Source organism: Anneissia japonica, unplaced genomic scaffold (genome assembly GCF_011630105.1).
Source record: "Anneissia japonica isolate Jap-2015-1 unplaced genomic scaffold, ASM1163010v1 scaffold560_len657749_cov147, whole genome shotgun sequence".
Taxonomy (NCBI): Eukaryota; Metazoa; Echinodermata; class Crinoidea; order Comatulida; family Comatulidae; genus Anneissia; species Anneissia japonica.
The window spans coordinates 639914-651072 of NW_022754288.1; the positions used below are offsets into that span (position 1 = coordinate 639914).

The 11159-nt window shown below is 34.0% G+C and overlaps 1 protein-coding gene across 1 annotated transcript in view; it reads right to left on the reverse strand.

The window, feature by feature from the left end:
* Nucleotides 1–323: 323 nt before the first annotated feature.
* Nucleotides 324–11159, reverse strand: part of LOC117123165 (dihydrolipoyllysine-residue acetyltransferase component of pyruvate dehydrogenase complex, mitochondrial-like) — a gene marked incomplete at its 5' end in the record, with an annotated part of 33853 nt that continues 23017 nt past the window's right edge. The window contains 2 exons of the mRNA XM_033269016.1: nucleotides 324–3325; nucleotides 9807–9946. Of these exons, the coding sequence (XP_033124907.1) occupies nucleotides 3196–3325; nucleotides 9807–9946 (270 nt within the window). The remainder of the gene's footprint in view (nucleotides 3326–9806; nucleotides 9947–11159) is intronic.

The following is an 11159-nucleotide window of genomic DNA, read 5'->3' on the forward strand; positions in this document are numbered from 1 at the left end:
ATGACTATGATGTATCATTTTGAGAGGGAAAAAAAAACGCTGGATGAATTACCAAACTCTAATTCATCAACTGAATAATACATCAACAACAATCAACATCATCACCTTATTAAATCATTAGTCAATCAGCCTATTATACAGTCATTCGATCGAGCAATCATTCATTTTTACTTGCAACAAAATAACATAACTTGATATGAGTAGAACCCATCAGGTGGCTGACGAATGGTTGTAAAATCAATAAAAAAAACACTACTTTGATAGGTTGTCATATATACTGAGAACAAAAGCATATTATCCAAATAAAATACGGGAAGCCGAAGTAAATTATAATTTGTAAATTTATTTTTGAAATCAAAGATCAACGAGGTTTGAAACCAATCATAAAATTTGACACACCATACAATTTTGAGAAACGTAATCCTCATTTTCCAAATTAATGCTCAACACGTAGGGTAGTAAAACTGAAAATAGAATGGCATGCACTGCCCAATATGGCTACATCATTCAGATGTTTTCCTTCCAATCATAGGGTTCTGGGTTCCAATCCTACACGTGCAAGAAGGTTATTTTACGACTAAATTTGGCACTTTCTTAGCATCATACTGTGATTTTGGTTTTGCTATACCGATTTCCGCGAAGTAGGCCCTGGTGACTTCTACTTCTTTCGGTGTTGATGATTTGGACTACCTCCATTGGCGTCTGCAGTTGGTCAATTATCCATACGTATTGAAATTTAAATTCACTACTTATCAAACCATGTTATATTTTTATAATATATATAGCATTACACAGTCATAGGGGAACCACAAAATGTGCCCCAAACGTGAATGTTTTCCCTGTTTAATACGTTTTCAGTTGCATGTTTATAAATTTCAGCAGAGCTATGTACAAAGGACACCTTTCGTTACATCCATTAATCACCATGGCAATTAAAAAAATTGCCTTTTTCAATGCCATGCCTTTGGTAAATAATCGCTTGAGAATTCATAGTTATACAATCAATAAACAAACTAGTAGGCTATGTATATAAATAAAATTATGTGCTGTCTATATAATAACAACAATAATAATAATATAATAATGGTCGACTTGTATAGCGCATAGAGACCTCTATGCGCTTAGCATTATTACCCCCGTCATCGGATCAAGCACATATTGAACACATACTCGGGTCCCTGGGGGTGAATTCCATAATTTTGCAGTTGTATCAGCACATTTTGTGTTTGAACTTAAAGGAACCCACTTGTACTCCTGGTTGTTCAGAGACAACTGTAGGTGTGAAGTGCCTTGCCTAAGGAAAGAAATGAAATACACAGCGAGCAGCGAGGGATTGAACTTCCGACCTGAAGGCTGAGAATCAGAACAGCAAACGCTGCGCCAAACCGCTCTAATAACAACAACAACAACAACAACAACAACAACAACAACAACAACAATAATAATAATAATAATAATAGTAGAAGTAGTAATGCAGTACTACATGGTAAGTTTTTATATACTGCAAATGTACCGTGGTGTTTATAACACTTCTGGAGGCCTTTGCGCAGGTCTTATTTGAGAGCGGCGTTTATTCAAGATTGGTGCTTTATTACAATATAAGGAATATGTTACTCGTTGCAACTATATTATTTGACCTGTGATAAATATGTTACTTAACACTGTCCTGATAATATGAAACATAAAAGCGCATTGGTATCTCTTGATTAAGCACAGTGACTTTAATTTAAAATTAAGCCGCAACGTTAATCCTAGAGCGAAGTCTACTGTATTTAGTAGAGGTGCTTATTGGATCATTTGTGGGCATTCTGTTCCACTGCCAAAGTATCAGGGCGCTAAAGCTTGGTTTCCATATAATCGCTACACGCTATCGTTGACATCTTTTGGATATTTTGATTGGTCGGTTGAATCAGGGAGCCTTCCTGATCGTGTCGGGGACTGCTACGCAGCACAACGATTGCAGTGAAAACACTGTAGCGACAGTGTAGCGATTGTATGGAAACTAGTCTTTACAGTATTATTACCCGTGAACATATTGCCAAATCTCATTCTATGTTACAACAAACCGAAGTACACAAACTATAAAAAAAAATAGGATTTGGACCACTGACCTCAAGATTGGAAACCTGAGCCACTTCGCTGTGCCACTTTTACGCAATACAATAGCAGATCTCCAATACATTGTATACAAAAATCATATAATAAATATTATCTATTGTATAAATCAAAAACGTAAGATTTGCAAATAAAAATACTGTCTGGTTAAACAAAAAATAAATAAAAATTCTTAAATGACGAGATGTGTAGAGGAAATGAGCAAGAGAGACGAACAATAACCTTGAAATCTGAATAATACAAACCATTTAGTGGGCTGATATCCAAGTAACTACGGTATATATATAACTATATATGATGTTGTAGCATTGCCGGTCTAGCTAATGCCATATATGGCATTGTATATGTTTTTGCCTTTCGTAAAAACTTTTATCAAAAGAAAAAGTTGAATAGGAGGGAGCCAGGAGAGACATTTAAATCAATGTAAAACGGTTGAAACCTTTTACACCACTGAGCAGAGTGCACTAACCCTGCATCCAATCATGGTCTCAACTGGCTTCTGGTCACGAACATAGTTATCAATGTCCATCTGCAAATGTCATAGCTAGAGACTTGGTAGCGGATTTTACGCATCATCTGCTACGAAATGTAAATATCGGAAATTATAGTATGTATCTTAATCTACTTACATACTTGCCGTTGAACCAAAGGAGGTCCCCAGCAATGGCAGTGCCAATAGAGGGCACCCTTTTTTAATTGTATTTGTTTATAGTCTCAGCTACAACATTATATACATAAACACACAGGACAACTGAAAATTATATTTGTGAAATACAATATATATGGATATACTGTAAACAATACAGTGCAATATACAGACATAATACAGAATGAATTGTATATATAAACTGTATGTTCAACCAAGAAAATCTCGCAAATGTAAATCTGGCAAATTGTTTAATTTCATTTGAGAATTACTGTATCTTTAATGCAAACTAATGTGTCAACAATCCTCTAGAAAGAACACCTTGCCATATTTGGATAAATAAAGTATCTGTAATTAGATGACATACACTAATAATATCTCACACGTACTTGACTAACAACGTCAAGTGCTTCTGTATTTAGATCGCTTATTATTTATAACAGCATAGTTTCGGGTTTCTCCAGGAATCTCTTGAAATGTTGCATCCACTGGGCACCGACAGCTCCATCAACCACACGATGGTCACAACTTAGGGTTACACTTAAAACAGTGGCAGTTCGGAAGCTGTAAAGGAAAAAAAAACATGTGATAGAAATTTGCACAAAATCATTAGGACAAAAGTCTTCTTTTTTTCTTGAGTGGAACAGTAATGACAAAAAAAAAGTACAGTATTGTACTTCAAGTAAAATCAAATTTCTTCTACAAAAGCAGAAATATTAACATTTTTGCCAAATTATTTTGACTACGCTAATCTGCTAACAGGTTTATATACTTCTGCTGTGTGGGGCTATACAATAATATTTTCCAAAATAAATCTTCCAAAAAGAAGATCACTATAAACTGGGCCCTGTAACACAAAGCGGAGATCAATTTCTACAGTTAAGTGAAAATAGTTTGCAAAGCTTATAAATTGTGAATACACTTTACTGAAGTAATTAGCACAAAATAACAACAGTGATAATACAAATTCTAAATTTAAATAATTGATAATTGATAATAAATTGTAATATTACACTATCATTAAATGCTCTTTAGAAAAATTTGTTTATAATGATTAAGAGAGCAATTTTCACTTCATGCTGGATCAACCGAACTTTTCCAAACAATTGATAAGCAATTAATATTACTATTAAATAATTAGCATTAACAGAATTCTTTGTTTTTGTTCAATATTTTTCCATTCAATTAATATTTTATTCAATTTTTTTAAATAATTGCATTAAGAATTTTTTTTTATGCCCCTTGTTTACTTATTGAATATTGACCCTTTTATATTTTTCAATATAATTCAAATTGAATTTCATGGACATTTTGCAATATTATTTATTATCTTGATGTACTTTGTGTTTTTCCTTGTACTTTATCTAATTGATGTCTTTTGAATGTGTACTTTAATTAATTGTTCAGTATGTTAACTTGTTTTATCCAATAATTAATTCTGCTATATGTTTTAATTGATTGCAATAAAGATGAATATGAATTATATTAGATCTTTGGTTTCACTTGGGTCCTGGTCTTGAAATGATCTTTAGTAAATATTTCTTCGTAAATTTATCTGATAATAAAGGTGAACACGTCATAAACTTTACTTGATGACGGCAACCAATACTGTATCAAAACAGTCAAACATGAAACCTTAATGCCAGGGGAGGATTAACAAAAATTATTGCATTACAAATCCAAACATCCACCAATTGCATATTTAGTCCGCAAGCATAAGTAACACCAAACGTAACGTTAATGAAAAAACACACCTATTACTACCGTAAAAGCCTCCAGAGATGAGTTAATGAGTCTCTAGGGGGAGTCCTTCACTATGTTCCCCATCCACTTAATAACCAATTTTGTGAAATGATACGAATAGGATATGCGATGTCTGTAAACGCGTGAAAATTTTAACAGAGACCTAAAGGGCAGTTTTGCATGGAGTTGTTGCTGGTACGGCGTTTGGGAATAATCAGTCCGATGATGCAATTTCGCATCATTTGACTTACTGCGACACAAGAATATAATGATATAGAATCCAGATGAAACAATCCTGCAAGAAGTAATATCTTACACATGTTTTTAATTAGATGGTGCAATGGAACTACGAGCCGTCATTCATATTGAACCCTTGGCCTTCGGCCATGCTGCAAACAGTGTCATATTTAGGAGTCTTGAAATGGGGGACCGATGGGGCGCAATGTGAAGTGTGGGGGATCGATGGTTACATAAGGAAATGCTAGCTCGCAAATTATTGTGATTTAAGGTGATTTTTAACTACTTGAGCATGATTTTTTGGGGATGAGCACTCCCAGCGCACTCCCTAAAAAAATTACTTGCGCCCCCACCAGGCTCGCCCCAAAAAATCATGGTCAATTTTATAAAAAGCACCTAAAATCACCTAATTTTGCGAGTTAGCTGATCGAACTCCTAGATACACCACTGAAGCCGCATCAAAGGCAATACTCTTTTGAACTGTATTATATTTAGTACTGTACTACGAACCATCACTGCCTCACTGGACGTGGTATACCTAAGTTAACAGAGCATTGTAATGACATTTCTGAGTGTCCTGATGCAAACCACTGCTCCATTTAACTGCATTTATTTTTATTTTTTTTTTTTTTAAATAGAACCAACTATTTGAATTTAACTTTGAAGACCAGAATAATCATCCATTAATATCATTCTGTCTAACTTTGAAATATAACCTACCAGCAAATATTCGCAGCACTATAATACACTTACTTTAATTCAAAGAAGAATCAATGTCCCCACATTGAAAGGTAATCCAGAAAAAAAAGAAAATTTTCTAACCATCTGACCATGGACCTTTTAATAATTATTAATAGGTCCATGATCTGACCGACCGATCAACTAAATTACAGCACTATGTGGTGATGTTATCTGATCAAAGCTTGCTTTTGCCAGTTACTAGTGCATGTAAAAAAATAGACTGGTTGTCACTAAATTGACAACGATGTAATTGGAGTTTTAATTCAGAACTCAAGCTACAAAAAACAAAAGGAAAGAGAAGTGATCATTCTGAAAGTGTAAATAAATAGGTGGAAAAAAATTCTTTGTTATCGGAAAATAATTTAGCCATTACCACGCAACGCTCCAAGTAACTGACATTTTAATTTATTTATTCTACTTTTAATAGTAAATTTGACAACCCAACATATTGTTTGATATGAATAAAATGACAATGAAATATAGAAGACAAAAACTGATGCAATTAATTATTAATTAAACACTTCTGTTAATTGAAAGTGTCTATCAAGCAGCACCCTTGAGAGGGATGGTAACTAACATCTTGGCTCAATTCACACAGCCTCAAACACACAGGTATGCAAAATTAATGACAACATGTCAATCACACTAAAAGCTTCATCTAAAATCAGACAAATAAAAAAGCCTTGGAATATAATATGCTCTCACATTCATCACTCACATGCTGTCATTTACTTCTGGTCTTGCATCACCTTCATAACCTTTTTGTACTCCCAATTTTTCTTTTTTCTTACTGTATCTTTTCTCTCACATTCTTATTCCCTTAGGCCAAAGAAAAAAAATTATTGTGTTGGCCACACCCGGCCGACCCAAAATATACGAAATTGAGGTTCAGCATTTTAGTTCTTTCTTCTTTTTTCTTTTTGACAACAAAAAATATTTGTTTAATGAGCGAAAAAGACAGGAATAGGCCTAACTTTTTTAACGGTAGGCGATGCGACGGTGTTATGCAACCGTTTTGCTCTTCAATATAGATTTTAAAATGGTCTTTGTTGTGTTTTTGTGTATTTTCTACTAAGGCATACACACATTATTGGTGGAAAAAAAAACTTTTCCTACTGACCTACCCATTTTTTTTATTGTCCAAAAACGTAGCCAACACAAGATTTTTTATTTATTTTTTTACCTTAATATTAACAACTTTCTTTCACGTTCACAACTCTCACTCCTGTTTCTTAAATTCTTAGTCTCTCACATTCTCTTATCTATCATCCCCAGTGTCACACATTCTTCTTTCTCATATCCCAAACCTTTTTTTCTCTTTTATCAAATTTTCCTCTCTCGCATCCCCAATCTTTCAAATGTTCCTCTACCATCTTTTATCTCTCACATTTCCCTTTCCTTTTATCGCTAATCTCTCACATTTTTATTCCTTACATCTTTTTTCTCTTGCATCTCCAATCTCTCACATTCTTCTTCCTTACATCTTTTCTCTTCCACTCTCTTCCCTCATAACTCAAAACTTTCACATTCTCACATCTCTAATTGCTCACACTCTCTTCTCTCATAACATTCTTCTTTCTTGATATTTAGATTTGTAGAAAATTTTTTCTGTAAAGTTGTATTGGTACATGTTGATAATCCCAAATGATCAGCTTCTGCTAGACTGTTCCCACTCCACCCTTAAATAAATAAATAAATATTATAACTAGATTAGATTCGATTAAGTTTATTTATAGGGTAGAGACCATGAATCATGCCGTATCCAAGCATCAACCATTACAAATAACAGTAATGCGATCTGACACGGTATGAATAAGTGTACCCATGACAAATATACAACACAAGACGCCATAATGATATTGACCAATTATTAAATTGCTTTCATTCCGAATCCACAAGTTATACACGTTGTTCATAATGGATTAGTGTTCAGTTTGTTGAACTTTGTGATGTCATTGCCACAGCGCTTGAAATAATGTGCTGTTCTAATTGCTTTGCTAAAGAAAATTATAATGTATACTCTACTCGCCTGGTGGGACAACTCCAGGCTGCCAAAGATTTTGATCCATCCCGGGTGACATAACTAAAAATAAATTATTTTTTCCGCCGCTTTTCAGTATTACAGAAAAAAGTTTTTCTGTTAATAGAAACAGACCTACTCCTGCACTGTTAACAAGTGTCTATAGTCTGCTTTTTTTCTCACTCTATGTAGTAGAGTAGAATATTGACATGAGCAGACTATAATGAGGTAAAAGGATATGGTGAGGGGACTGATATGATGCATTTTCTAACCATTGCCACACCAGCTGTAGATCCAAGGAGCAGGTTCATTCTACCCAGCTGTATCAATGGGTACCAGCAAATTGCTGGGAGTGACCTGCGGTGGACCTGTGTCCCACCCAGGGGGAGCACTACACTCTCATCCACTTTACGCAGCTTGAAACTGGGGATAATCTCCAGCCACTATCTATGGGTCCTTTTGATCGGCAAGGATTTACTACACTAAATTAAATTTGTAACAATGCTCCTCTGTATCAGTGGGGGGAGGGGAGGAAGCGGTTGAAGGACTCAGTGTCTGTGCTAGCTCCCCATCTGCCTTAAATTTATAAATCTTTTTATGTGAATGCCATTTTTTGTAAGGCATTCGAAAATGAAATAAATAAATAACAATATTAAGGATACAAATAAAAATCTATAAAACAAATGTCCCTAGATTGTCCGCTTCAGTTCACTGAAAAACTAGTGTACGTTCTTTTTTTCCATGAAAACAGCGTTACTCACGGCACGTTTGTGGCATTACGTTGCACTCTTCAATTTATCTTTACTAGTTGATTGATCACCGTAGGAATTAAGGATGTGTCCTGACGACACATGGAAGATTTGAATTTATTTACTTGTCAATCAGACGCGACAAAATTGAACCGAGTCTCGGGTAGTTCACTCAAACTTTCTCAACACTTTTTTTCTATTCAGAGTTTACTCTATCTACAAAATCACATACTGTAAACTTCTACAATATAATATATCATCATATTCAATCAATCAATCAATCAATATTTTTACTTGGAAAATTGTTACAAAATGTAAGCAAAGATGAAGACTTCTTTTTCCAAGTTTGAAAGCTTCATCAGCTTCATCTTTTTTTATACCTTGTTAATAGCGAAATCGTCACCCGCCAATGATGATTTCAAATAAAAATCTAATTTTAGCTAATTAGAGCACCTGTCGCCACAAAAAAAAAATGAAAATTTCAGAAAAAAATGTTAGTTTTTCTTTATTCTTATTAATCCCGCAACATACAATCTCTAAATATAAGATGTATACATAAACTTCCTAATTATATAAATTTAAAGCATTTATTAACCATCCCATACACTACACTGTTTACATTCAACAAGAAAATTTTATTTCTATTTCCTCCGTCTGAATGTTTTTGGCAAAAGCTATTGCTAAGTAAGAAAACAAAAATTTATTTTCATTTTTTTCCCGCGGTCATCTGACGATCTTTAAAAAACATACTAGCAAAACAAGGTACAAAAAAAAAGTCTAACGTTACACGGGTGTGAACTACGCATCCCTTACCTCTGTTCACACTATGTGTGCTCATATATATATATAGTCATGATGTGCCTATATATGGTCATGATGTGATATCACCATGACCATATTTAGGCCAGTCACATTTGATAGTCTGGACAGGGATTAACTACTTACTACTCCTCTATATTAAGGATCCGGTCGCATTAGCAATTATAACTGAAAGGCACTAATCTGGTCCATAATAGTAATAGCAAGAGCTCTGAGTGTAGTTACAACATATGCATTAAGGTAGGTGAAAAACATCAGGTTGGAAGCAGTAATAAAAAAACTGGAGGCTGACCATTTAATTATCAGACCCCTGTTCGACTGTCAAAAGGTCAATTTATAGTACTAACAGAAGCTTCCAAAATTATGGCCACGCCCTTATATCTTGCTACTCCTCTAGGGTTCTGTTGTATCAACCAAAAGGCACAGACTAGTCCAGACTGGCAGGGGCTGTGAGTGTAGTTGCAAGGTGCATGAAGGTAAATAATCCACAGGTTGGAGCAATAAAAAAAATATACGGAATTGGAGGCTGAACAATTTGACTAATATATCAGACACGTTTGACTGCCAAAAGTGGCCATGTCCTTGTGTGACCATACCCATTGATCTTTCCTGAATACACAATCCCTGTATACATAATATTATGTGTTAGTGCATGAATGATACAGAATTTATTAATATTATTTGTTTTATATAACATGATTGTTGATTAAATAGTTCATGATGATGGAATTCTTACCCTTCTTCACTACTGTCATCCGGGACCATCATTTTCTGAGCTGCCCCTACAGCTAAAATACAAGCTTGCGGTGGGTTAATAATAGCTGAGAAACTCTTCACTCCAAACATACCAAGGTTGGACACAGTAAATGTACCACCCTAGAAAGAATATGTAAATAAAAATTTCATTATATTGATGAGATTAACAAAAAATAGTTGGCAAGTATTAAAAAAAAAAAATAATAGATATATTAAAAAATATAAGTAGGAAAAAACCCCAGACAACTAAATATTGAGTGTCTACTTTTTTAAAACAATTTAAGAGGAGGAAATAAATTTATACTCATGATTATGATTATGATGAGATAATGGTGGTAACAATGATAATAAAAATGGTGAGGATGATGGCATTGATAATGAAGATAGCATAAAGATGATTAAAGATTAAAATTAAGATGTTATGATGATGAGGTTGATGATAATGATAATTTGATGATAATGATGATGATGATAAGGAAGATAATGATAATTTGATAATGATGAGGAAGATGATAATTATAAATTGATGACGATAATGATGAGTATAATAAATTATCATATGATGTAGACAAATGAAAATGACAACTACTGTAGTGATTATCATTATTATGAAAATGATAAGGATAAGAATTTTCGGTATGGTCATAATACTGAAAACAAACAAATTTTTATGATTTTATAGTTCTCACCCACATCAATCAAATTTCATAGTACAGTATCTGTTGAAAGCTCTACATGTTATTTCTGCAAATAAATGCTGGCCTTTATCAGACAAGACACATTTTTATCTTATCACATTCATCAAAATGTTGAAAACATTACATTTGAGATCTTGAAAATGTTCCCACAGAGTTTTAATGCTAAAGAGTATGTACACTATTATCCTAACAACAGTTCTGGTTTATTAATATCAGTTTACAGCTACAGTACCAGTTATTAATACTAGTACTAGAAGAGCCTGGGTAGTATAACATTAGCATGTAGGGTAGGGGTTTATTGAAAAAAGTTTCTAATAGACCTTTCCACCTCTTGAATATTGCTGCAAAGGTCCCACAAAACCGATAGTGTTAAAACAAATGCAAACATGTTTGTGGCAAAAACAAGTGTGCTTGTTAGACCATGGTTTCACATGTATGCCTAGCCCTCTTTTGATTGGTCACAATTGGTAAAGTGTGATTGACACTTTGGAAAAGTGTAATTAAAGAGAAGTACTGTATGCTGTGCAAATTTCATCTGCAGGACTTAAATAAATATTAAATAAGTCAATATTATTTCATATATGGTGAGGTGGTATTGACACTATCTGCAAAAGTTCCTCTCTGGGCCCCCCCCC